Consider the following 25,923-nt stretch of genomic DNA (forward strand, 5'->3'; position numbering starts at 1 on the left):
TGGAGTCCTCAAATATTTGAAGAATGAAAGGTACATATAAATTCTTCTCTGGTGGTTGAAATGGTGGAATCTGTAAAAGTGCAATATTTTATAAGAAACAGAGGTTTAATAAAAGAAAAAAAAAAACAATCTTCACAACTGCCTCTTTGCTTATTGGCATATTTTGTGCATTTTTAAAATTTACAGTTAGAAACCCCCTTGGAATGCCAGTAAGAAAGAGGATGTACATTAGCAAAGCCTTGTATTTTTGGGACTGGCCTCTCCTAATTGTTCTCTGACTGCAAATGAACTCTGCAGATGCCAGGAGGCACAGGAAACGTCTTGTGCTAGAAACAGCATTTGTTCCCTGCCTTGTGAATTGGACTCCAAAGCGGTAAGACTGAGTAGCAGGCATTGGTGATGGCTTCTGTCCTGGTACAATTTTATTATACTCTTATACACCAACAGAAAGTGCACAAAAGCATTGGAGTGGAGAACTTATGCCCATGTTCTGGGAGCAAACTTACCTGCGGGTGGTTTATGCTGGGGAAGAGCAAGGCTCTTGGACTCTGAAATGCAAAGTAGTAAAATAAAGAGCCCCCAAAAAGAAAAAAACAAAACCACACATATACAAAAGCAACAGAGGGATAGAGATTTCATTGAGGGGTGTTTAATATTAAAGAGAAACTATACATCTGGGACGGTGGTGAGGAGGATTCAACAGAGCCAAACGAGGTGACCGCCTGCATCCACTCCAAAGAGGGAAGATGGCAACGACATCGGAAGTGCTTATGCAGTCGTGTGCACATAACTTCTGCCAGAATATGAAGTATATCTCCTTTGCAAACGTCTCTGGCATTGGCAACTTCTCTTCTACAATGTCAAGTTTCAGCATGGGATTAAAAGGAGTTCTCACTCTTGTATGCTGCCATGTAGACTGAGCTGGACAGCCTTCCCCTGTGTCCTGGAGGCATGGAGGAGCAAGGTGCTGGCTTCACTTGGACTCCCAGCCACAGGTCTCACTTCCCCTCCTCACAGCAGCATGCAGACCTTCCACTGCCATGCTGTGGACTTTGCAGCATCCAGGAATGCTTTACACGACTGTGGAGTTTAAGCTGTGTTCTTGTGCGTGAGCCTTGGACAACCTTCCCTTTCACGTGACAAAACTCTTTAGAGGGATTAAGAATTGGTTCCAAAATCCACACTGGGGTTTATTGGGGTGGCAGGGCTTGACACTTGAACAACCAGGATTCTGCCATGCCTGGCTATAATTTCAGATGTCCAGGAACAGTGCAAAATGCAGAGATGCAATGTTGAGATAGCAGGGAGCACCCATCCTTCTCCTTGCTGCCAATTTGGTTTCTGTCGTGAAATGTTGTGTGTGTGTTTGTGAGTGTGTGTGTGTGTGCGTGCAGGGGATTCACTCTGTCAGCACCTCTGTGGCCTCTTCACCCTGCCTGGATCCTCCGAGGGGAGATGCACACACAAACCCCCCGGCAGAAGGGGTGGGATGGCAAAGCAGCCGGCTTGACGGGGGAAATCTCAAAACCAAAATGTCTCTTAAATAAGCTTCTTTAATTATTATCATCATCTGTTTATTTATACAAATATAAAATATATTTATATAGATTTATATAATATAGATTTGTTGCTTTGGTGGCTCTTTTCATTTACAGACGTACTGGTCAACGATCTCTGTGCATTTTTTACACTTGACGTAACAGCACCAATGGAACTTGCAGTGGCAACGCTCCACCTGAACGCTCTTGAACTGGTCGTAGCCCCGTCCGCAGCACATCAGCTCGCACCCATCCATGCCCTCCGAGGTCTTGTTGCACAGGCGGCCCTGCGTGCCCAGCGAGCCGGTGGTCTCATTACGCAGGCAATAGTCCGGGCTGGGGTCGACGTAGACCAGGTCCTCCTGCGTGGGCATGTTGAAGCGGTTGTTCACAAGCTCCAGCTTGCCCTTGCGACTGATCCGCATGGCGGCCGCGCTGTCGTACTTCTCCTTCAACAGGTCGCCCACCTTACGGAAGTCTGCCAGCTGCAGCCAGCATGTCTTGAGGCTGCAGGAGCCCGACACGCCGTGGCACTTGCAGGCCACATCCGCCAGCTTGTACACAGCCTGTGGGAAAAGGAGCATGGTCAGCAACGAAGCATTCTCACTAACCCAGCAGCTGGCATCTGGTACAGTGAATCCACAATCACATCTTCTTAACAGCTTTGATTATACCCCTCTTTTCTGCTGTTTCATCCTTCAGAACAAACAAAAATCTCTCCTTCCAGCTGCAATCCGGTTCCCTAAATATTTCTGGTCACACTGCTAACCATGGCTTCTCTCACCCCACCTTCTTTTCCTCCGGCAGACTGCGGACTTGATGGCATGGTCAGAAACAAGAAAGACCATAGAGAAGAGCCCTATCCTTTTGCTTCTGGAAATGCCCCATGGACCACCCTACTGCATATTTTTCCCTTCACAGTTGATACAAGGGAACACCTGGAAACCTGTTCATTTCCTGCCAACTAAAACAGGAACTGATGCTATCGCTCTAGGAATAGATCTGCGTCCTTTTGGAATAAATCTATGAACCCATGCCTTTCCCTTCTTTCCCTGCCGAGGATCTCATTTCTCTGCCGAGGATCTTGAACAAGGAGCAGAGATGGTAGCTGGTAGCCACGGGGTGGAAGTGACAGAGCCGTCCACATCGCTTCGATGCGTTACCAGTCTCCCAGAACAGCGGATACGCAAGCCTGAGCTGAAAATTTGCGCCATCTCGTGTCCATACACTCCACTGCACCAAAATCACTGGTGCAAAGCAGAAGAGCATATGCTTCAAAAAGCAAACACACTTTTTGGTCTTCTCTGAGATACTGCAAGTTCCACTTTCAAAAGTCTAAGAGAGGCTTTACGATGCATCACACCCCTGAAAATGCAGCACCTTGTACTGCAAGAAGGACACCAGAATTAACAAATGGTCTTGAGAATTTATGCCAACGAGTGTAAAACCCTCAGTAGAGCAAGTATGTGATGTACAGGAAAACAGCCTTCACTCTCCTTCTCCCTGCACTAGCCGGGAGGAGAGAGAAATTTAAAAACATTTTAGAATAACATAGCTCAAAACCAGGGGAAAAAAAAAAAACAACTCTCAAGTGCAGGTCAGGTTTGTTCTTTCCATTAATTTCAGATGCAGGTACCAAACTGCTGGCTATGTGAGACCCTGTCAGCACTAACAGGAACTCGGAGTTTACAAAGTGAAGAGCTGGCATCCGTGTTCAACCAGAGCTACCAAGTGTTCAGCATTTGACTTCCAGAGCCCTTTACACTTTACATATGAGGCTGACATCTGCTCTCTCATGGCCATCTTGCCTCTTGCACATTTGCAGGGCATTGAGTCTGCCAAATCCCACATGCCAAACAGCTATTTGGCACTGGCTGCAGAATTACCACCAGCTGCAATTGGGGTGGGGAGATCAAGGAACGTGAGAAAAAATAGGATGTTTTGAAAAAGTTGGCGATACGTCTTCTAGACAGGCTTTTTGCTGAAAAAAGCAGCCAAAGTCTGAGGTTCCTTTCCTGCCTCACTCATGGACAGAAAAGAAAGTTTCTCAGCTCTCCACATTCGCTTGCCAAGAAACAAGCGATTAAGGCGATCCTGCAAACAAAGCCTTCTGCGTATGACTACACTGCGGACTAGCAGGGAGAGGTCAGAGTTCTCCTCAAGCAACTGGCGGCTCCTGCTCTAACAAACACCTAGAGCTTCTCACAGCTAGCGAAGATGCAATTGGGCTTAATTGCTATATCACTCGGAGGCCAACCCAGCTCCCAAGAAAGTCAATGGGCTGAGTCCTGAAAACAGAGGAGCTTTAGTTCTGCTCCTTGGAGCTCAATTTGTGGAGGCAATCACTTGCAGTGCAGACTAACAGCTACAGGCCTGGAGTTAAGTGGTCGTTTTGAATTGAAGGGTAAGTGTGGAGGACCAACCACACCGCTACTTAAGGACTCCTGCTGCACTACAACCAGACAGAGCTACAGCTCAATTTCCCGAGCCCCAGACACTTACTATATCCTCACTACACTGCCAGTCTGCTCGTTATGAGCTTCAGTTCGCACTTTTTGGTTATGGTTCCACCAAATCCCAGGCCACTCATGCCTCCTTTGCCCTTGCATATGTTTTTAGAAAGTATTATGATTCTTCCTAATCCCAGGCTTTGTTCCTTTAGAAAAACACTGCAACCCGATCTCTCTCAGCTAATGTCATGGGGCTGAGTTCACTCCGACTTGGCTATAAGCAACTGATGCTCAAAACATCTGGCCCGTGTGGGTGACGGCCACGCGGGGGAACGCGAGCGCTACCAGCTACCACAGGTAAGCATGGCGCCGCTCAGCCCCCGCCATCAACAGCCCTCTGAGGTAACCTCAGCTTCAGCCTCTGAATGGCTCTCCTCTCTCCCCTTCGCTGCCTGGATGGGGAGAACGCAGAGGAAATTGGAGGGCTCCTCTCTGACTGGGCGAGAGTCAAGGTAAAGAATAACAGACCCCACGTGTACTTCTGAAAGCAGGGTCTGATTGATGGACGCACCACTTAAGCAGGTTGAAAATGTGTCTAATGGAAAGGCTTAAAGCCCCTTCCCATAAGCCCAAGTTCTCTTCCAATTCTTTTCTTGCAAGAATGGGAACAGGAAGAGAATTAATGGGGAATTCCTATGTGGTCAATTAGCCAGACCCCCTTCCAGGCTCTCCTGGCACTGGCTTGAGTGACTGATGACTGAGGCCTGCCATATGCTGACTGGGTAAATGGTACGGAAGGACAGACCGCCACAGCCCGCCAGACAAGGGTGACAGATAAGGAATGGGAGAAAGAAGAGAAGCTAATGGAGACCAACTGGAAAAAAGAGACAGATGGAAGGAAAGAGCATATTGAGATAACAGCCAAAGACAAACAAACAAGGGCAATAAACCCAAGGAGCACTACCACACGGACTGCGACGTGGAGTGAAGGGGTGATGGGGTCAGAAGTGCCTGAAAGATAAAAGGACTCGGCTTCCTTCCCAGCCCTCTCAGCTCCTCATGAGAAGTGCTGATCCTCTCTTCTGCCCTCAGAGCTTCATGGGGTTCAAGAGAACTGTCTCACCTAGAGGAAACTGAGCAGGAACACCTGCCAAAAGCCTGCCTGGAGATCAGAAACATCATCCACTCAAACACAGGCTGGAAGTGGGAGCAAAGCTGCACAAGGGATGGCAGCTGGTGGTCACTTAGCAGCGCTCACCGCCACATCTCCTTTCAGTACTCCTTTCCTGCAGCAGTAATTTCAGGAATATGGAGTTACACATGCACCTTCTTCTTTGCAAAACCAGCATCTCAGAAGTGAAAACATTCAGGAATGTAGGACTAGCTGGGACCTCCTCGGTTATTAAGTACAATCTCTTGCTATTGTAGGCACTACTTCAAGTAATGCTTTTCTTAAATGTATTGAGTGCCCTTTTTAAAGCAATTAGGTTTTCAGGCACCATTATTCTGATCACTATTCCAGTGATAAAGTATCTTTTTCTAATTTCCAATCTAAGCGTATTCACTTTATGCCCATTTGCTCTTGTGCCAAATTGGCCTTTTGCTTAAAAAGTACTTTTCCTTCACTATTATTTCTCCCACTAACATAGACATCAGTCATATCCTCTCTCAGCTTTCACTTTTCTAGGCTAAACATGGCAAGCTGTTTTAGCCTGCTTTCTTAAGAAAAGATTCTTATCCCATGGGTCAAGCACAACAACCCTTCTCTAGTCTGGGGTCATTTTACTTGGGAATATGAGAGCATACAATATTTTGGGGCCTAACAAGAGCTTAATACAATAGCATTACTATTCCCCATGTTTTACAGAAAGACTTCCCTTCTTATGTTTCAGGGTACTTGCCACCTTAGGAGACACATTGCATCTGCTGTCACCTACAGCTGACAGCCACACACAGCTCCTTTCTAGTTTCCTAATGAGAAAAAATGTTTCTCATACAGGACCTTGAAATGATTGTTTCAATGTAGTTTTGTTCAGTGTGAAATTAGTTTCTTCTCTGTATTCATGATATCTGCTACCTCTGCATAATCAGCAAATTTCATCATCCCACTCCTGAACTCTTGTGCCAGGCTAAGAAGCAAAAAAAATACTAAGCGTTGGTCTTGAGGCAAGCCCTTGAAGAGCTTTGCTAATTAAGCTTTGCTGAGATCAATATGCATCTTTTCACACAACTTACTGACATCTTGCCATGAACCAGTTTCTTATCCATCTCACAGTCACTGTATCCCTTATCTTTTCCAACCTAACCAAGTGTTTTCATGTGGGAAATACATGAATTATCTCACTGGAGTTCAGCTAAGTCATTTAGCTGTCTTTATCTATTAAATTTATTTTGTCTTCCAGTAAATCAGTGATGTTCTAAATACCCACGTGATCAATCTTTGAGAAATTTGAGATGTCCTCCTGTAAACGCTACCAAGGTCACTCTGCCTGTGCTACCAGGTGCCAGTTCTTTCAGAATGCCAGGGCACTAAAAGGACTCACTCTCTCTGTGTCTTGAGAGCTTCAAGCTTCCCAATTTTTGCTTCCACTTTGGTGGTGATCATTTCCAGTACTCTTTGCTGCCATGTCAACATGTTAACATTTCCAAGAGCTGTGAGGAAAAGCTGTCTTGTCCTGGCCAGACAGCCCCAGAATTCGTAGCAGAGTCACTTCAGATTTGTCTCAGGTTAGATCAACTCAATTCATCTCCTTTCCTGACCCCAGCATCTCCATTCCTCACTACCCTCAAACCTTCATCTATCCAATCCACCCCAACACCCTTGTGCCATTTACTCTAAAGCCCTCCATTCTCCCAGCCCTTTGCTGCCACTGCTTGATGATCAATTCTGTCTGAATCACAGAACATAGGGGTTGGATGTAGCCTCTGGAGATCATCCAGTCCATTCAACCCAATCCCAAGAGCTCTCTGTCAGCAGCCCCATGCACGATCCCACCCATTCCAGGTCTGCTGGCACCAAACATCAGTACTTGCTGTTCAGCTCCTCTTCCTCTACCTATCTGAGAAGAGCTGCTTCCTCCTGTCTTTCTCACTTCCACAGGGTGCCAGCAGCATCACCACTGCCTGTCCCTAGGGCACTCTGCCTGGCTGTCCCCAGATAGCACAGTCTGAGGAGGATTTACAATCCTACATTGCGGGCACTGACTCCTTTAGGCAGAAGTGCTGAGGACAGAAAAAGACCTCTCTGTTGAATAGCAGACATATGGTAGCCCTTCCCACAAGCAATGTTCTGACTTGAAGCTCTAGGTAAAGCATTCACCTACTTTGGGGAGCAAAACTACTCTATCTTTAAACTCAGCCCCATCTTCACTGAACAGCAGCTCCTTTCTTCCAATCTCTTTCAATTTACTAAGTTTAAAAAAAAAAACTTTTGCTGTTTCTGTTACTATCCTTTGCAAGGTCTGACTCAGCTTGATTTTTCACTGTTCTCACTTCATCTTTACACTTCTTGACCTCTAAGACAGAGGTTTTTTGTTATTTATTTGCTATCAGTTCTTTTTTTCCATTCTTCGTAGGCTCTCGGTCTATTCCTAACAGCTTCTTTCTGGTAGTTATTCATTCAGTGAGGTCTGGATATTCTTCCTACAAGCTTTTTCCTCTTGCTTGGCATGCAGAACTGTAATGGCTTTAGCATCTTTGACTTGAAAAAGTTCCAGACCTCCTCCACATCGAGTTCCTCGGCTGAGTTTACTAACTGGCTCCCTTACTTTATCAGTTTGTTCTTTGAAATCCACAAGCTTAATTACACACCGGTTTATACTTCCATTCAATTTAATCTAAACGACTTGTGTTCACCTAATCTAAGGTTATTTTCTGCGGCCATCTGTTCTACAGAATCTACCAGAAACAACCTTGAAATAACATTGTCTTTTGCTGGGCCCTCAGGAAAGCTTTTGTCCAAGTCCTGAGCTAACTGGAGACAAAGAAATTGTCTCAAGGGTCTTGTCTGCAAAAGTACAAGCACTGCAGCACTCCAAGCACAGTTCAAACAACTTACTGCACTTGTAGTAAAGGCAGCTCAGAACTGGTTTTAGCTGTACCCCTAAGGAAGACACAGCTTTCTCCATCAAAAACCATGCCATCAGTTGAAATCACAACTCAGTTTCTACCACATACTACAGCAATAGTAAGTTGCAGTGATGTTTTCGCCACGCTGCATAGCATCTTCTAACTTGATCTTCCAATTCAGGTGCTACTGAAATTCAGTCATCCCTCAAACTGTTGACCATTTTCTATCTCTGGTTCTCTCATGGCAACAGGACAAGCTGTTAAAAAGGCTGGTAACATACAATCCCTGTTATACAAAGGACATTTATTTGTAGTAATCCAAATTCATGACTCCAGACATACAAGATGTTCAAAGTATGTAATGTAGTGAAGACGTCACTTTTACATTACTACTCCACAAGAGATGACTGTCCTTTCTAAGTAAATGCAGATTCTCTGCTCTCCCAAGCAAAACAAATGAACAGAAAATTTAAAGCAAAATACTCAAACAAAAACCCACTGAGTTCCAGAGCTCTCAAGAGAGCTCAAGCTCTCCAGAGCCACCCTTTTCTGCCTTCTGTAAATTAAGCAAATGCACATACACTGGAAGCATTAAAAAGGGACAACTTCACCTATATTTATGGCATCAGTCAGAACACCACCAGAACTTGGCACGCAATGTTTGTATGTGAGTTTTAAAGGATACAGGACAACTGGAAAGAGTACACTAAAGTGATGTGGAAGCAATCTGACTACTGATGAAAACATCTGCAAGTGAGACAGACACAAGTTCTCAACCAAGTAAAGAGAGTGGTAAAATAAAGAGAGTGGTGAATAAACCGCAGCAGATAAATAATGCTAGGGAGAGGAAATTCTGATTGGTAAAGAGTTTTTCAATCTAGCCGTGAAAGTCAGGGGAGGAACTGATTGGAAGCTCACAGCAGATAAATTCAAATGGTAATGAGGCACAGCGTCAAAGGAGTGAGGATGATTAATGACAGCAGTGTACTATGAAGAAGGTGATGGATTCTCCATCTCTAGAGGTCTGCAGAGCAAATGCATCCATCTTCTCAGAAAATGCCTGCTGCCCTGGTGCAAGTTATTTATTTTGCCTAATGCTGAGGTAACTGAGCGAGGTGTAAGTTTCGGAGACAGCCAAGCAGCCTGATTCTACGTTTGCTTCTGGTCTTACATTCCCAAAAATCTGAATGATGGCAGCAGATTTCTCCACACATCAGCAGGCCATTCTCTTCACCATCACCCTGCCCTTTTGGCAGCTCTGGGAAGCACATTTCTGAGACTTAAACTTGAAAAGAGGGCCATGAGAGCATCTAGTTTGTTTGGCAAGGGCTTACATGCCTGCACATACGTGCCGCCTAGCATCTCAGCAGGCCCCAAAACTCATAGCCTTTAGAGACAGTGGAAGTCAGCCACTAAAACTGGAATATCGTATTGTCAATACTGCTTGAGCTATACACAAAAATGCAGAAAATGGGACCACACACCATTTCAGAGGAGTTTACAGGGGCATGACGGGACCACCTCTCACCAAACCTCCAAATAATGTGGTCCCCCGCTATCTCACAACCTCCGAACCTCACCAGCCGGGAAAGGTCAGCGTTCAGCTTACCCTGCGCCCAGCCTCGTTGTTCTGCAGGTTCATCAGCATGCGAGCCTGCTCCTCGGAACCTCTCACGTAGTTCTTCTCCCTCTCCTTGGCATCCACAAACTCCTTGGCAAAACGGTACCCGTACTCCACGTTATCCCCGCAGCCGCCCCACAGCCAGTCTCGGGGCAAGTCCTTGGGCCGGGCCGTGCGGCTGCAGCCGCAGCTGGACAGCTCTCCTTCGCGGCAGGCACGGCTGATGGCGTTCACCACCCCGGCAGCACTGACGGCATAGGTGAAAGCGGTCTCTCGGCTACCTGCAAGGGAACGTGAGAAGCAAATGAATGGCAGACGAAGCTCTTTTAGCAAACAGCGTACAAAATTAACGGTTTGACCTTCACCAACCTGCTCTGGTGAAGGAAGAACTACCCTAACACAGGCTGGCATCCCTTTTGTATTTTGTTTCCACAATAACAGCTCCAGGCAATTGTCTGCCCAGTGCCGGTAGTTTCTGCGTGACCAGGAGCAAAACCAAACCTGATTCTGACATGCACCAAGAAAGGAACTGAGATTCCTGATACAGCCTGGAAGAATGTGTCTGTCATGGCTTTGTAGTGCTGTTCCACAGGGACTATAATTTGTATTACTGTTATGTTTGCCCAGTTAAGAGCTCTGGAAATGCTAAGTCTTGCCCAAAAGAAATAGTAACGCCATAGGCAGGGGCTGCTCAGCCTTCTTTCCCTCTCTACTTCAAGTCAATCCTTAGAGTCGTAGAATCATTATGAGTTGGAAGGGACCCTTAAAGGCCATCTGGTCCAACCTCCCTGCAGTGAACAGGGACACCCTGGTAGATCAGGTTGCTCAGAGCCCCATCCAGCCTGATCTTGGATGTCTCCAGGGATGGGGCACCCACCACCTCTCTGGGCAACCTGCTCCAGTGCCTCTCCACCCTGACTGTAAAATACTTCTTCCTTATATCCAATCTAAATCTTCCCTCTTTTAGTTTGAAACCATTTCCCCTTGTCCTGTCAGAACAGACTCTTTAGCAGAGTCTGTCCTTTTTTCTTATAGACCTCTTTAGACATGGAAAGGCCACCCTCAGGTCACCTCACTGCCTTCTGTTCTCCATGCAGAACAGTCCCAGCTCTCTCAGCCTGTCCTTGGAAGGGAGGTGTTCCATCCCTGGAATCCTATGGCCCTTGTCTGGATGCTCTGATTTTAACCTGGAGGTACCAGGTTATTTATTTGCTGAAAGTACAGCTGCTGCCCACCGAATCTGCAAAAAGCCATTGAGAACAACCAGTGAGGGTGGAGCTGTACAAGTTGAGCACTTCATATATCGCCAGATATACAGTCTAGGAGTGCTTCATTTCAACTGGGACAAGCATATTTAAGGGGCACATCCAGTTTCATTTTGGCTAAATACGGTCGGCTGAGACTTGATTCAAAATAAACTGTAGGAAACCATTTTTCCACTCAAAGGCAGAAGCTCTCCCAACATCTACAGAACCGCAGTGCTGGAAGAAGTCAGACTTTCCCAAGCAGATAATTGAAAAGATTTTGTGAAGCCCAGAGAGGTGGTGGATGCCCCATCCCTGGAGATGTACAAGGTCAGGCTGAACAGGGCTCTGAGCAACCTGATCTAGCTGTAAATGTCCCTGTTCACTGCAGGGGAGTTGGAACAGATAGCCTTTAAAGGTCCCTTTCAACAATCATTCTATGATTATATGACTTTCTGCTTGCACATGCATGAGACAGCCCTGTTCAGGATGCATCCCAGCAGCTGCTGCATATCTCCTGCTCTCTGCTACTGGCACAGGTTCACTGCAACCAAAGCCGGGCACCAGCACAGCCACAACACTGCAGCATGGGCCAAATGCTGTGAATTGCCATGACTCTGCAAGGGGGGAAGGGCAATCCACAACTGTGCTATCACCATACACTGTAATAAATTCCTAAACCAGCACCTCCAGAGTTACTATGTGTGTCACCATGCTCCCAGGTGATAAAGAGTACAACTGCCAAAGCCTTCACGAATAAACAATCTGATGCTGCTGGGCCACAGAGAACCCCAGCAAGAGCTGACCCTCTGATGCTGCCCAGTAAGTCAGGATGCTCCCACAGGGCAGGTGCCCCAGGAGCAGTTTGTCACCATGCTCAGTGCCAGCTCCCTCAGCAGGACCCAGCCGATGCCTTTGGTATGCTCTTGTTCCAATTTGCATGTGCCAACACTCTGCAATTAATAGCGGCTTATCACCAGCTTAGTGGTAATGATCCAAGACAAAGGCGAGGCTGTGAATGGCACCCACCTTGCAGAGTAACTTGGGATTCTTTTTTTTTTTTCCCCTAAATGAGGACTGTGCACTAAGGGCTTCTGCCATGTGCACAAAGAGTGATAAAATGTTGCAGGACACAGCATGCAAGGGAGTCAGAAGGAAGAGGATTATGCCCCAAGAACCTTCCCAGACCAAGAGGCAATGAGGAGAGTCAAGATAATTCAGCTGATAACTCCAGCCCATAGGGCAGTTCTGGTTCTTTAGCAGTGACTAGTCCAGCTTTTTAAATGGCATGGCCAATTTCAAGGTAGTGGTCCACTGTGTAGCTTTACCACTGTGCCCATGTGGTGGGAACCCTGCAGACAGAGCAGCCTTCCTGTTCAATGCCCTGTGGGAGCCGCACTCCTGGTACCTGGAGAGATGGAAATACACACAGGGACAGCAGCACCTCCTGGGGCTGCAGTTTGCTGAGCAGTGGCTGCATGACTCCAGGTGCTTAGGATCCCTAACTCTGGCTGCGATTCCTGTACTGTGGGCAGGCTGGCTTTGCACTTTCACTGTCCCTGTTTAAGCACCCACATGTTTCAGAGGGAGCGGCACTCAACTTGTGTGCAGTCCCCGCATCTGCATAAGGAGCTCAGGATGGTGCAGTTCCCGGATCTGCACAAGTCTGGGATAGTAATGGGAGAGTCTGCAACAAGCAGAAGTAGCTTTTCTTCCTGGCTGTACGTGACGCAGAACAAACCATGGTGCTCAGCTGATGCAGCTTTGGTTTGGGAGGCAGAACCCGACGTGTGCATGAAACCCTCTGCTAACAGAAAGCAAATTGGTAGCCAGTAGCTGTGGGCTTACACATCCTTTGGTTGGTCTCCTATTTCTGCTCTTCTAACATACCTCCAGCTGTGAAAAAGCATTAGAATGTCAGCACATCTTCTCAGAACCTACCTTAGCCCACACTACTACAGCATCACCTCGGTGCTGGCTTCTTCCCTAAACCTGCGTCCTGCAGGTGGGTGCCTGCCACTCTGCTGCTGACAGTCCGGGGCTGTGTGGGCTCTGCCACCCCCCTCTGCCTGCTGGGCATCAGGCCTCCAAGAGCTGAAAGAGGGAAACAGGAGAACCGACCCCAGCCAGGAGAATGAGCAAAAAAGAAGGAAGTGTGTTGCTCTAGCTTTTTCTAATGGAAAAGCTGTAGCTTCAAAAGACTAAAGGGAAAGAAAAAAAAAAAAGCATTTCCCTGAAGTGTTCCTGTCTCCGGGAAAAGTATTTCTCTTTGTTCTTGTCTTTTTATGACTCCTTTTCTCCTTTTTGCATTTGAAAAGGCAGAAGAGATAAGATCTATGGCTCCAAAGAAGACGGACCATCCTGGAAGCCCCCCTCACCCACCGCAGATTGCTCTGCGGGAGATGACAGGCTGTGTATTCCCTCCTCCCCCAGGGACATGCCAACATGGACTTCTTGGGTGCTCTGCCCTCTTCTACATAAACGTAGAAATAAGGAATGTACTTGCATATAATGTATGATTATACACATATGCCACCTAAAATCTGTCTTGACAGGACCAGAAGCATCTTCAGAAGGATTTTGTACATCAGCAGGTACTGTTGTTGAATAAGCCAGGAATTACATTCGAAAGCTAAGGGTGATTCTCACCATAACACAAACACTAGGAAGAATCAACATTAAAATGCTGCTGACTTCAGTGCTACAAATTCCCCTGCAAATCCCTGTCTTGCTGGGCTGCCTTGCTAGCACACACAGAATGAAGGCACAGTGACTGAACACAGAAGCGGCTCTCCCATTCCTGCACTGAGCCAAGTGCTGCGAGGTGGGAAGCAAAGCAACCTTCCAGGTTACTAAGTGAACTCTCTCCTGAATTTCTTTCTCCCAGGCTTTGGACTTGGCCAGGGTAGGTTCTCCTCCCCTCAATAATCTAAGGCAGCTCAGGAAGTCACGTAGCATATGCCATGCCTGCAGCGGTGGGTGGGCAGCCGCGGGTTGCTGGCACACCGCACACCTTCTGGGCCCTTCTTATCTCCTTCCCCCTCTCCACATCTCCCTGGCATGCCTCTGCAGATATTCCAGTCTCCAGCCCCTTCTCATTCCATTGGCACCACGTGCAGGGATAGGGCTGTGGTCCAGGATTGGGTTTAGGGGCTGAGAACAGGCGACAGGCACACAGCATGAACCCGGGGAAGAATGGCTTTATAGCTGACATGATCTGTGAGATTAAGGGGTTTGTTTTCTTATCCTAGCATCTCACTATTAAAGTCAGCAGAAGTAAAATCAGAAGGCAGAGCCAAGAGGGAGGAGAAGAGGCAGCATCCCCCTCCACAGCAACTATTGCACATGTGGACATCAGCAGTGACTCTTCAGAAACCCTCCAGGCTGCCTCTGTTGTCCATCTCCTTGTTTTGGAGAACTAACACCCCTGCTTGAAAGCACTCCCTCAGAGCAGGGATCTAAAGGATCTAAGAGCTCTCTGCTGGGACAGACTTAAATGGTGGCAGCCACAGGCCATGGCCTCATAGACACCAGCAGGTCCCTCCTGGAGATTCCCTAGCACAAACCAAACAGCAGTGGCACCACTGGACACAACCAGTACAAGCTCACACCACCTCTGTCCTGTCAAATCCCGAAACTACTCCCACTTTAAGCTAAAAGCATCAAATTCATTTTAAAAAGGAGGTCATAGAATCACAGAATCATTAAGGTTGGAAAAGACCTTTAAGATCACCCAGTTCAGCCATCAGCCCACCCCTACCATGCCCATTAATCACATCCCCCACTGCCATCTCTACAACAGATCTTGAACACCTCCAGGGGCAGAGACTCCATCACCTCTCTGGTTAGCCTGTGCCAATGCCTCACCACTCTTTCTGAGAAGTTTTTTTTAATATCCAGCCTGAACCTCCACTGATGCAGCTTGAGGTCATCACCTCTCAATCTGCTGCTGTTACCTGGGAAAAGAGGCCAACCCCCACCCTCACTAAAACCTTTCAGAGGTATCACTTATCTCCCAACACCCATCTCTTCCTCTCCTCCCATGTGCTCATTGATCTTTCCTGACTGCTTTCTGTCCTTCACCTCCCATCCCCTTCAGTTCACGCTGTTTATTTTCCAGGTTTGGAGCATCCCTGGATCAGCTTGGGGCTGCAGGAAGGTGCTGGAGAAGAGGACTCTTTCCATACACCCTTGTGGGGTGACTAGGATCTCTCTGGGAATCTGCATGTTTCCTCATTCTTTGGGACATTAAATTACACAGGAGGGAGGGACACCAGAAGGGCATTTGCTGTCCATTCCCTCTGGCTGAGCTGCAGTTTTCATACCCCGAAGCACAAACCCTACTGACAACCTGGGATTGCACACTGCCTCATCTGGCCACCACCCTTGCTATCAAACAGTGAGAGATCAAGGATGCACAGATGCCTTGGATGTGTGTCAGCAGCTGAAAGTATGTGTCAGGAAATGGCATTTCCCAAGGGCAAATCCCGAGGAAGAGGGGATTTGTTGGGGTGTGAGCAGGACAGATGGGCAGAAAGGCTGGGCTGGGAATGGCTCTGATGGGCTGGGTTAGGGACTGACATGCAGGAAAATCCCTGAAATTCTCCAGAGAGACATGTAAGAATTTTAGTATTGAATGGAAGCAATCACCCCTATTGCCTTGACATTAAAGCTCCGAAGCTTTCTGAGTGAGCCTAAAAGGCATTAAGAGATGCTGGGGGCAGCCGAGGCTGCAGGAAACGGCTCTCCATCCCTTATTAAGTGCTCTCCCCGACCCGAGAGCTGAAAAGTAGCGCTGGCCCTGGATTCCTCAGCGTCAGCTGCGCGGGTGGGACGCAGAACCCCTCCTCACAGGGGCTTGAGTATGTGCATGTGTGTGTGAGAGTGTGTGTGAGCGGCTGTTTTAACACCTTTTCTTTATTGTCCTGCCTGTCGGACACATCAAACCCAGCCCGGATTTCTCAGTTTCTTGCCATCAAATGATTGCATTTCAAAAGAAGCCGGGACAATGCAGGCAGGTCACACCTCAATTCAAGTGCAGGGATGGCCTGCCAATGTGCCCCGCACAGCCAGCAGGGGCAGGAATTATAAAAATCCCTTCGGTTTACACAGAAAACAGCGGAGATTGGAGGAGGAAGCCGATCCCAAGGGGGGAGCCCATATTTCCCACATCTCAGGACCACACTCCCCGTCCAAGGGCACTCAAGATGCTGGGAATTATAATGTAGGTCCACTGTTCCCAGCTCCAGCTTCTCTCCCCACCTCCAAACCAGCACATAAACAAAAGCAGCCCATGTCCCACCTCTCTGGCTCCAGCGGTGGCTCAGTGTGGGCAGCACCTGCGCACCAGTGAATGGACAAGCTAAGGGCAGTGTTAGGAGAGGTGCTAACGGGGTGCATAGCTTCCACGCATGTATTTAAAGGGAGAACGCTGCTCCTACCTATTTTCATGACCCGGCCGAAGACGGAGGTGTTGTCCACCGTGCTGCAGTTCCACCTGCGCTGCCGGAACTGGTATTGGCACTCCTTGATGGCACTGCGGGCCCCCTCGCCGATGAACACCATGTGCTCCTGGTAGAGCTGGCACAGTTTGCGCTGCCCCGGGGACAGCCCCGGCAGCTGGCTGCACACGGGCTGCGCGCCGATGATGTACATCTCCGGCCTCTGGATGGGGTTCATGGCCAACGACCTGCACGGAGAAACGTCCCACGAAGGTTGCGGTTTCATAAGCGCTGCCAGTCCCAAGGGCCGAATGCGCTTTTCGCTTTCCCCTCCCCGCGCTGCCAGATGTGAGCCTTTCCCAGGGCTCGAGCCGGAGGAAGCCGGCGTGGAGACGCGGTACAGAGCTCGGCACTTTCTTTGCGGGAGCGGAGCGGGAGCAGCTTCGCACAGAGCGCCGGCAGCGGTGCCCTCGGGCCGGGCTGCGTCCGCTGCTCCGGGAAAGGGGCTCCTATGGCAGCGGACGGGAGACCTCACCCACCTTCTTCCCCATCACTCCCTCACGCAAAGCCCGACTCCGCACCGAAGCCCTCCGGGACGCAGGCATCCCACCTCCCCAAAACCTTTGTGGGAACTTTGTGGGCAGGCAGCGAGAACACCCCGCGATGCGGCACTTCGCCGCCGCCGCGCTCCGCCCGCCCCGGGACGCCCCCGGCCCCGGACAAAGGCTCCGCTCGCAGCCCCGCGCCCCGCTCGCTCGCTCGCTCACTCACCACCAGGAGTTGGCGTCGGCCACCGGCGAGGTGCAGCTGCAGAGAAGAGCGGCGGCGAGCGCTAGTCTCGGCCCCGTCATGGTGGGCTGCGGGCGGCGGCGGCGCTGGGGCAGCCCCCGCGGAGGCGGCCGCCGGCACGGGGCGCCCTGCGGAGGAGGAGGAGGAGAAGAAGAAGCGCTGAGCCCTACGGCGGGGTCTGCGTGCGGCGGGGCGCGGTCAGCGCGGTCCCCGGCCCCCGCCCACCCCACAGACCCTCCTCCGGCCGCGCCCCCCGCGCCCCCGAAGGCAGCGGGGAGTCCCCTCCACCCCCGCCCTCCTCCTCCCCGCCGTCCTTCCCCCGGAGCCTCAGAGCCGTCTTTGAAGCGTCCCCCCCCCCCGGCCCCAGCGCCGGTGGTCCGCCGGTGCCCCCCGGACGAGCCGGTGCCCTCAGCCCCGCGGCGGCAGGTGTGCGGGAGCCGTCGGGGCGCTTCAAAGCGCCGCGCTCGCCCCGCCGCCTTTGTAATGCGGGGACCGGCTCGGAAACGCTCCCCTCCTCTCCGCCTCCCCGAAACCGCCTTCAAACGCAGCCCCGGGCAGGGAGAGGCTCCGCGGCGCTGCGGGTCAGGCCGGCACCGGCGCCGGGCGGCTTTATGGGCAGAAGCAGGGGAGCGGGTCGGGAGTTGGCGAGAGGTGAGAGAGCTCCAAAGGCTCCCCCGGTCCCAACAGCCCGACGTGGGCAACCCGGCAGTGTACCGCCCTCAACACCGGCAGAAAGCACCCGGATCCACGCGGGTACCACCAAATAACTAACGCTCCCTAAGCCGCACAGAAACCCACATCACGGTTCACTCTATCCTCACCGTCCTGCCTGGCCCCACACCACACACCACAGATGGACGTCCCCACGGTCGGCCTGGGCATCCCTGGCCGTCCCCTTCTGCTGTCCTCAGACAGTTCCAAGCTGTGCCACAAGCACCCGACCTTTTGTTCTGCCTCACGCAAGCGTGGCCCAAGCCATGAAATCACCAGACCCAGTGGCTCAGCCCCGCTGAAATATATTTTTTATCCAATTCCTCACGGTGCAATTGCTGCGTTTGTTTGCGGCACGCTCTGCTTTCTGCCCCGTCCAGATGTGCTCTACCTGCAGCTGGTGGCCCGCCTCACCTGGCAGGCAGATGTGTGGCCACCAGCGCCAGAATCAGCTTTGGGACACAAAAGCCTTGTGTGACCCACAGCCTGTGCTCTGCCTGCCCCAGCACAGTGGGATCCACAGGGTGACTGTATTCGCACCTTCATACCCTGCCTCTACGTGCTCCCACAGCGCAGAGCACAACGGAGGGATGGCGAAGGCTGCGCGCAGAGCTGGGGGCTGCTTCTATAGGGAACAGACAGAATGGAAAGTTTATCTCTGGGAGTCTGGGGAGGAAGGAAGTCGTGTATGGATGAATGGCTTTTCCATGACAAACAATGAGGCTGCACAGACACGGTGTGATGTCACCCCAAGAATTTCCAAGCCGGCTTCAGATACAGAAAATCCTTTTGCTGAAGGAGAAGACCATGTGCCGCCTTTCCGTTTCTACACGGCCAATGGGAAGAATTATGGCAAAAAAAAAAAAAGCAGCAGTGACCCCAGCTGTTTCACACACATACACATGGCATGCACCATGCAAATAAATGATGCAGAGGGAGAGGTGCATCTCTGTGCTTTGCCCCCACTACATCTCCTCCTCGGTGCTGAGGAAGGAGATGCTGAACTGCTCAAGCCTGCCACTGGCACAAGCAGCTGTGGATAGTGGAAATGCCAGCAGCTTTCAAATCAAAAGCTGCAGAGTGTTTGGCGGCTGGTGTGAAGAATACCACCAGTCCTCCTTCCTTGCTGTTATCTGTTGTTAATTGCCCTACAGGTCTTTAAAAGGAGTTTTTGCTTCGGTAAATGAAAAGCTTGGGTTAATGCTCTCAAGCCTCTGCTGCCCTAGACAACTGCCTATTGTGCTGCCTAAAATTAGTACCTCTGTTTGCCTTTGTTCAGTGTTCAGAGGTGACAACTGTGCCTGAAGCATGAGTTTGCACACCAAGTGTTGGAAGTCATGCTACAGAGCCCTTTTCTGATGCTGTTCTTGCCACGTGCACGACAGTGAAGATGTGAGGCTCCAAGAAAGAAGGGGAGGTGGTGTCCATGAGATCATTCCCAAAGATTTGGCAGGAGGCAAAAAAATTGAGCCCTGGCTGGAAGACAGCCCTGATAAGTTGGAAAAGGAGAGCTACTCAAGCAAACTCCTTGTCCGATGTTGACTGCTTTCCAAAAATTCGGGATGTCCCCAAGCGTGACACAGATCTTTACTGAGTGCCATAAGCTATAAGAGTTGAAAGAAAGTGTCTCTTCAATGGTCACTGTTCCTGCATCTGCTCCAGTTTGTCCCAGACTGGGGAGAACTGGACTCTTCCTGCTACGATCACGAGCCTTTTTCAAGTTCCTGTTTATTTCTGCAACTTGACTGTGGTTCAATGCCTGTTTCTCATGCCTCGCAACATCCAGCGCATCCAGAAACATTTTCTCCCTCTGGACTGACATGAGACACTTAGTTGAGATGGGAAAAATATTCACTTAAGTAGAGTCTCCTCTGTTGAAGGAGCCAGCAGAGAGACACAGGGCTCCACTCTTGGGAAGGAGGGTTGACGTGTAAATCTGTGCTATGGGCAGCACCAAGAGATGTACCGTGCCATACCAAATTACTCTATCTTCACTTCCAGCAGCCAGGCTTGTTTTTAACCACAGCTCCTACCAAGGCTTCAGAAATCTTATCGAAGTTGCATATCTGCCCACTCAGTTGGTTTTATATGGAATATAGACTGGTCCCTTGCAGCTTTCACACAGAAACCACATCATCTGTTCTCCTCACAACCTGTTTGTGATTCTGCTGCTCCTTGCTGATGACCAGTCCCTCCCTCAGCACTGTACCACTGTGGTGCCACACTGATGCTCACACTGCCCGACTTAAATGTGCTATTTTATATGTATTACGATAATTACTTCACCTGCAGCAGTCAATCCACAGGTCCAGCTTACAATAGGTGTAGCACCCCAGTGCCCATCTCCCTCCCTGTGCCATTGCCTTGCCCTGCTGTGTTATTGCACACCATCTCTCTCTGCTGGAAGGGCAGATTATTTCTGCTCATTTCTTTGGTACTTCTGTGCTCAGTTTGATCTCCTGATATGCTCGTGCATTACCTTTTTCTGCATCTCATCACCTGCCAGCCTGCTGACAGATCCAGATTTCCTTTCACCTCTACCTTGCTCTTTCATTTTTCCACAGCTGCCCTGGCCAAGGGCACTTGGTCTCATTGTCACCAGGCCATGTCATGCACAAATGCCAAGGCACAGCTGCCAGCCTCAGCAGCCCGGTGACAGCTGTCCCTGGAGTACCTAACCATAGAGAGAAAGAATGGTTCAAGCATAGAATCATGAAGGTTGGAAATGACCACTGAGGTCATCAAATTCAACCATAGACTCACCCCCACCCTGCCCACTGACCACATCCCTCAGTGCCACATCCACATGGTTCTTGAGCACCTCCAGGGATGGCGATTCCGCCTCCTCCCCAGGCAGCAGTATTAAAACAACAACAACAAAGCACAGAAAAAGCTGAAGCTATATATAAAGTCCTGTTGACATCATATTACACTAATTTAACCAATTCCAGAACTTTATTTATCTTCTGTACCACCACATTTCTATTCAGTGTAAGAATATCCTATTAATGCTGCACGCAACAGATTTAAGCTAAACCCTTCAGACTGTTTTGGAAATAGACTGCATACACATTTGTACCAAAAAGAAGATCATTTTACATCTCAGCTCTATTTTAGTACCAATCACACGTACAATTCTAACTCCAGGAAAAAAAAGTGTTGTGCTTAATATCACCATTTCGTAAAACCAATTTGTAAAATGCTGTTTTAACATTATTATGCTCTTAGATAAAGTTTCCAGATACAAATTTTCAGCAGATTGTGCATTCATGCAAACTTAATCTGAAAGAGCTGTATCAGTATATCAGTGTTGTGCAGGTTATCCATCCTCTAAACCAAAAGCAAAGCCTTGAAAGTTAAGATCTGCACTGATTTAACAGAACAGTGCAGCTCAATCATTCATTTACTTTCTTTTCTTTTAATTAGGTAATAGCAAAAAGGGGATGTGCAACCCTTCAGGAACAAACCATACAATCCTATGAATAAATTTTCCAAGCATCCTGAAAGCTGTTTGCTATATTTGGGTCCCTACGCTGTGTGCAAACTCACCAGGCAAAAAGCTGTGACTCTTTCTCTAATTTCCAGTCTAAAAGTGGTCAGCTCACACCCATTTGTTTGTGTTGCCAGCTCATCCCTTAAAGCTCTGAACGCCAAGCCTGAGGCTGTAGCCAGCAATAGGGTCCCACAGGCAGAAGTACTGGGACCACGCATACTTCTGCCTCCCACCCTGGGAGCTCATAGCAGCCCTATGCTGCAGGACACTGCCCTTCCAAGGTGATAATGTAAGCAGAAGTCAGCATATCGACACTGATACACACAGATCCAGTCCCACGCTCCTGCCTCCCCAGTTCTGCAGGCCTGTCCTGTCCCTCAGCAGAAATAAAACAGAACTGGAAAGATCCCCAAGTCACTGGTGCGATCCAAAAGCGATTTCAAGAGAAGCTCCTTTTTTTCTGCTCCTCCTCACTACGAGCTGCAATGTGGCTGCTTGCTGGTGGTGCAGGCACTACTAGAGTGGAGACCCATCTCTCCTCCTGCAGCTCTGCCAGCCCAGCAGGACTAACAAAAGCAAAAACTGCTTTGCATCTGGAGAAGCAGTGCAAGGTGCCACAGGCTGCTCTCCACCTGCCCCCAGGGCTGCAGAGCACACACTGCCCCTTGCACATCCTGCATTGCACTGGGGGAGATCTATTCTGCCAGGAGCTCAGCTTCAAAAGGAGGAATCTGATTTCAGAAGCACCCCTGGAAAGCCAAGCTTCCACATTCCTGTTTTTGACACCAAAAAATGTCGTAACCAACCGGAATCAAAACTCCAAGGATTCAATTATCTGGAAAACGCAGATGCTTATCTAACACTTCATCTGTTCTGAAAGTGCTGCTCGAGCTGATGTATGCAGCGTGCACTGGCAAATCTGGCCTTAAGCCAGAGGTGAAGGAGGGCAGGACCATTTCTTTCGACACAATGTGGGCTGATGTCACCCGTGAATGATGACACAACTGCAGCGTCAGATGGTGTGTTACTGTCACCAGCTCTCAGGATCATGCTGGTAGAAGGAAACAAACGACTACTAACAAGTTCTCATTCATGGTCAAAATTCACATGTGTACATGACTATGCATCAATCTATTAGAAGGCAGGGGGTTGCCATAGTATGGGTCTGTATGCTCTTGTCTGTATGCTCTGCCCTAGTGTGGCAGTATGCTCTGCAACCTCGTTGTGGTTCTAACTACCCAGGAGGCTGGAATTCAGTCTCCCTGTTCATCCAAGGAAACTAGATTAATTTCAGGACCAGTATCGTGACATTGCCTGTGGATGCCGTGATAGAGCCTCTGCAGGCTCCAATGCCTTTAAAGATCCTTCAGTGACACTGTATAAATACAGTTATTAACTCCATATGCACAGTGACACCTAAGGCAGACTGTTCCAATGCAAGAGAACAGTTTATAGGTGACAGCTTTTTCCAAAGAAAGAGATGTGTTTGTTCTTCCCTCGAAGATAATGGGAAAATATATACCCAATTAAGTGAGGCTAGGCCTTCCAATTGCCATTCAAATAGAGAAAATCAAAACTACCTATTTTATGCTGCTATACAAAAGGATATTAACAGTACTAGAAACTTTTATTCCATTACGTCGAACACATTTATTCTCTCTGGACATGATGCTACTGAATATGCTGACTGGAAAGGCCCAGGGAATTTCTGTAGGTGGAACGGCTGCTCATCATCTGGAGTTAAATCCAGCTGGCGACTGGTCACTAAGTGGTGTTCCCCAGGGGTCAGTGCTGGGGTCAGCCCTGTTTAATATCTTTATTAATGATCTGGACAAGGGGATTGAGTGCACCCTCATTAACTTTGCAGATGACACCAATCTAGGAGGAAGTGTCCATCTACCCTCAGGGATGGAAGGCCCCACAGAGGGATCTGGATAGGCTAGATTGCTGGGTTGAGGCCAACTGTATGAACTTCAGTAAAACTAAGTGTCCTGCATTTCGGTCACAACAACTCCATGCAATGCCACAGGCTTGGGGCAGAGTAACTGGAAATCTGCACGAGGAGGAAAGGATCTGGAAGTGTGAGTTGACAGCTGGCTGAACATGAGCCAGCAGTGTGCCCAGGTGGCCAAGAAGGCCAACAGCATCCTGGTTTGTATCAGAAATAGTGCAGCCAACAGGAGCAGGGAGTGATTGTCCCTCTGTACTTGACACTGGTGGGGCTGCATCTTAAATGCTGTGTTCAGTTTTGGACCCCTCAGTGCAAGGAGGACACTGAGGGGAGCGTGTTCAGAGAACAGCAATGGGGCTGGGGGTGAGGGGTTTAGAACACAATCTTATGGGGAGTGGCTGAAGAAACGGGTTGTTCAGTCTGGAGAAGAGGATGCTCAGGGGAGACCTTATCACACTCTACAGTGATCTGAAAGAAGGCTGTGGTGAGGTGGGGTTTGGCCTCTTCTTTCCGGTAACTAGTGGTAATGGCCTCAAGTAGGGCGAGAGGAGGTTCAGGTTGGATATTAGGAAAATTTCTTCTCAGAAGGAATGGGGAGGCATTGGAACAGGCTGCCCAGGGAGCTGGTGCAGTCACTGTCCCTGGAGGTGTTAAAGAAATGTGTGGATGTGGCACTAAGGGACTTGGTTAGTGGACATGATAGGGATGGGTTGGGATCGGACTAGATGATCCTAGAGGCCTTTTCCAACCTTAGTGATTCTATGATTCATGATTCTATGATATTGGCTTTGATGAACAAATACAACAGCCATTTAGTGAAGTGTGTCCTGCAAAAATGCTGTATTTGTACAGAAGGTGAGGATTGCTTGCCTTGCAGGTGAGGAAAGCATGTTGTGTTGCATAGAGGAGTGTTATAAATGCTGCCTTGTATGCTTGTTCTGTAGAGCACAGAAAGCCAGTGAATGAGGATACATGCACTCACCCCTGGGGTGGGCACCGTGTAGGAGGAGAGAAGGAATTGCTCAAGTCTCTATTTTGCAGGGAAAGCAAGAGATCCAAGTAAGGATTTATGCTGTTGCGGCAAAATAACTTCCTCACTTGGAGCAGAAGCCAGATCTCTGATTGTCTTTCCTTCACTGGTGCTGACAAGATGTGCACAGTTCTTTGGCCAGGCCCAGTGCCATTCTGTACCAGGAGACTCAACACCAGCAGACGGTCATCAGCATTCCCAGCTCCTCTTCCAACAGCCCAGGTTTTTCCAGAACTCACTGCCTCTGATAACCTGTTTTGAAAGCTTTACATGAGTGGCCCTCAATGCAAAAGCACTGTTATTTACGACATGAATGTGTCTGAAAATACAGCGGTGCTCACATTCACAAATACGTCTTAGAGAAGGCATGCATACAAGATGTCTGAAAAGGAATTTGTGCGTAGTGCATAACAATTGTAATGTGTTTTCATTTACTCAGTGTCTCCTCCACACACAAGGGAGTATAACAGAATGTAACTAAACTCGCATATCCTTGCAAATAAGAGCATTTCATACAAAGGTTAAACAAAAAAATCTGTTTAATGTCACTTTGGGGATTAGAGGATATGGAGTAAAACAAACACGCAGAACAAACTTTGAGGGGTTGCTTCGGGAAAAGCACGTGTGTGAGTGTGTGCCATCACATCTGCATATTCAATACGTCTTGCTGGGACAGCTAGGGGAAAATAGGAAGCTGGAAATTTTCAGTGTGGGAATTAGATGGAAGAATGTGAACCACGCGAAACAAAACACGGCGGGGCTGCCAGCTGACTTGCTAAAAAGTCAGTGCTCTCTAGGATCCAAAGAAACTCAGCAAGGAGCTGGGAAGCGCTGGGGCCTGGACTGCTGGGCAGCAGAAGCCCAAGCCTACTGAGGCAGGTGCACACCTCCCAGCCAGGCCTTTGGATCTGGGTTTCACCACTGATGAAAGAGGGCTAAAACTCCCTCGGAGCAACCAGTACCTCTGCAGAGCTCACAGTATGATCACTTACATAGAGCTCTGGCCCTGTCAAACGACACACACTGCAGACGCAGAGGAGTATTATTTAGTTACCTGCCGCTTCCCACGTTCTGGCAGCTGTTGCCATTCTATAAATATTTTCAGAGGTTTCTATATATCTAAAGGCTTTTTGTTTACATTTCCTGCTTCAAGGCATTAAGAATAATCTTTAGACGAAAGGATTCGCTGTTCCAAGATGAACATAAAGAATACAGCCTGCGTTTGCTGGCAAAAAGTGTGGAACAGCAACACCAACAAAACTAGGAAAATAGCAGATCTCAGGGCTGGAAATAGTGGAAAGAGAAGCTGCTTTTCCATGCCATTTAGTCAGCTTGTATGCTGGGAAAAAAAAAAAAGAAAATGGACTAAAAGCAGTATTTCTGTCTGGCGTTCTCCCATGCGTATACACTAAGAAAAAAAAACAACAAAAAACTTGGGAACCATCTTGATTAAAGAAAGTCGTGTTTTCATTGTACATGACAGGTTCTGGCTACACAGCTACATGGAAGATTAACAAATATGTGGCAGGCCAAGGGTTCCTTTTTCCGAAAGAAGTTGAAAGAACCAGCATAAAATACCAACTTTGT

General features: G+C 48.8%; 1 protein-coding gene across 1 annotated transcript; it reads right to left on the reverse strand.

The window, feature by feature from the left end:
• Positions 1-633: 633 nt before the first annotated feature.
• On the reverse strand, positions 634-17,308 carry WNT5B (Wnt family member 5B). Its single transcript, XM_052667586.1, has 4 exons — positions 17,134-17,308; positions 16,363-16,610; positions 9,666-9,958; positions 634-2,104 (listed from the first exon to the last, which is right to left on the reverse strand). Exons 1-4 carry the CDS (start codon positions 17,211-17,213, stop codon positions 1,646-1,648), a joined length of 1,080 nt encoding a protein of 359 aa, XP_052523546.1. The 5' UTR covers positions 17,214-17,308; the 3' UTR covers positions 634-1,645.
• Between the last annotated feature and the right edge of the window lie 8,615 nt (positions 17,309-25,923).

Source organism: Tympanuchus pallidicinctus, unplaced genomic scaffold, assembly GCF_026119805.1.
Source record: "Tympanuchus pallidicinctus isolate F22 unplaced genomic scaffold, pur_lepc_1.0 scaffold8, whole genome shotgun sequence".
In the NCBI taxonomy this organism is placed as follows: domain Eukaryota; kingdom Metazoa; phylum Chordata; class Aves; order Galliformes; family Phasianidae; genus Tympanuchus; species Tympanuchus pallidicinctus.

Excerpts from the sequence above, each read along its gene's own strand:
- WNT5B (XM_052667586.1), bottom strand. The coding sequence starts at position 17,213 with ATGACGGGGCCGAGACTAGCGCTCGCCGCCGCTCTTCTCTGCAGCTGC. Across the intron at positions 16,611-17,133 it reads GCCGACGCCAACTCCTGGTG|GTCGTTGGCCATGAACCCCA; the intron begins GTGAGTGAGCGA and ends TTCTCCGTGCAG. Across the intron at positions 9,959-16,362 it reads CGGCCGGGTCATGAAAATAG|GTAGCCGAGAGACCGCTTTC; the intron begins GTAGGAGCAGCG and ends GTTCCCTTGCAG.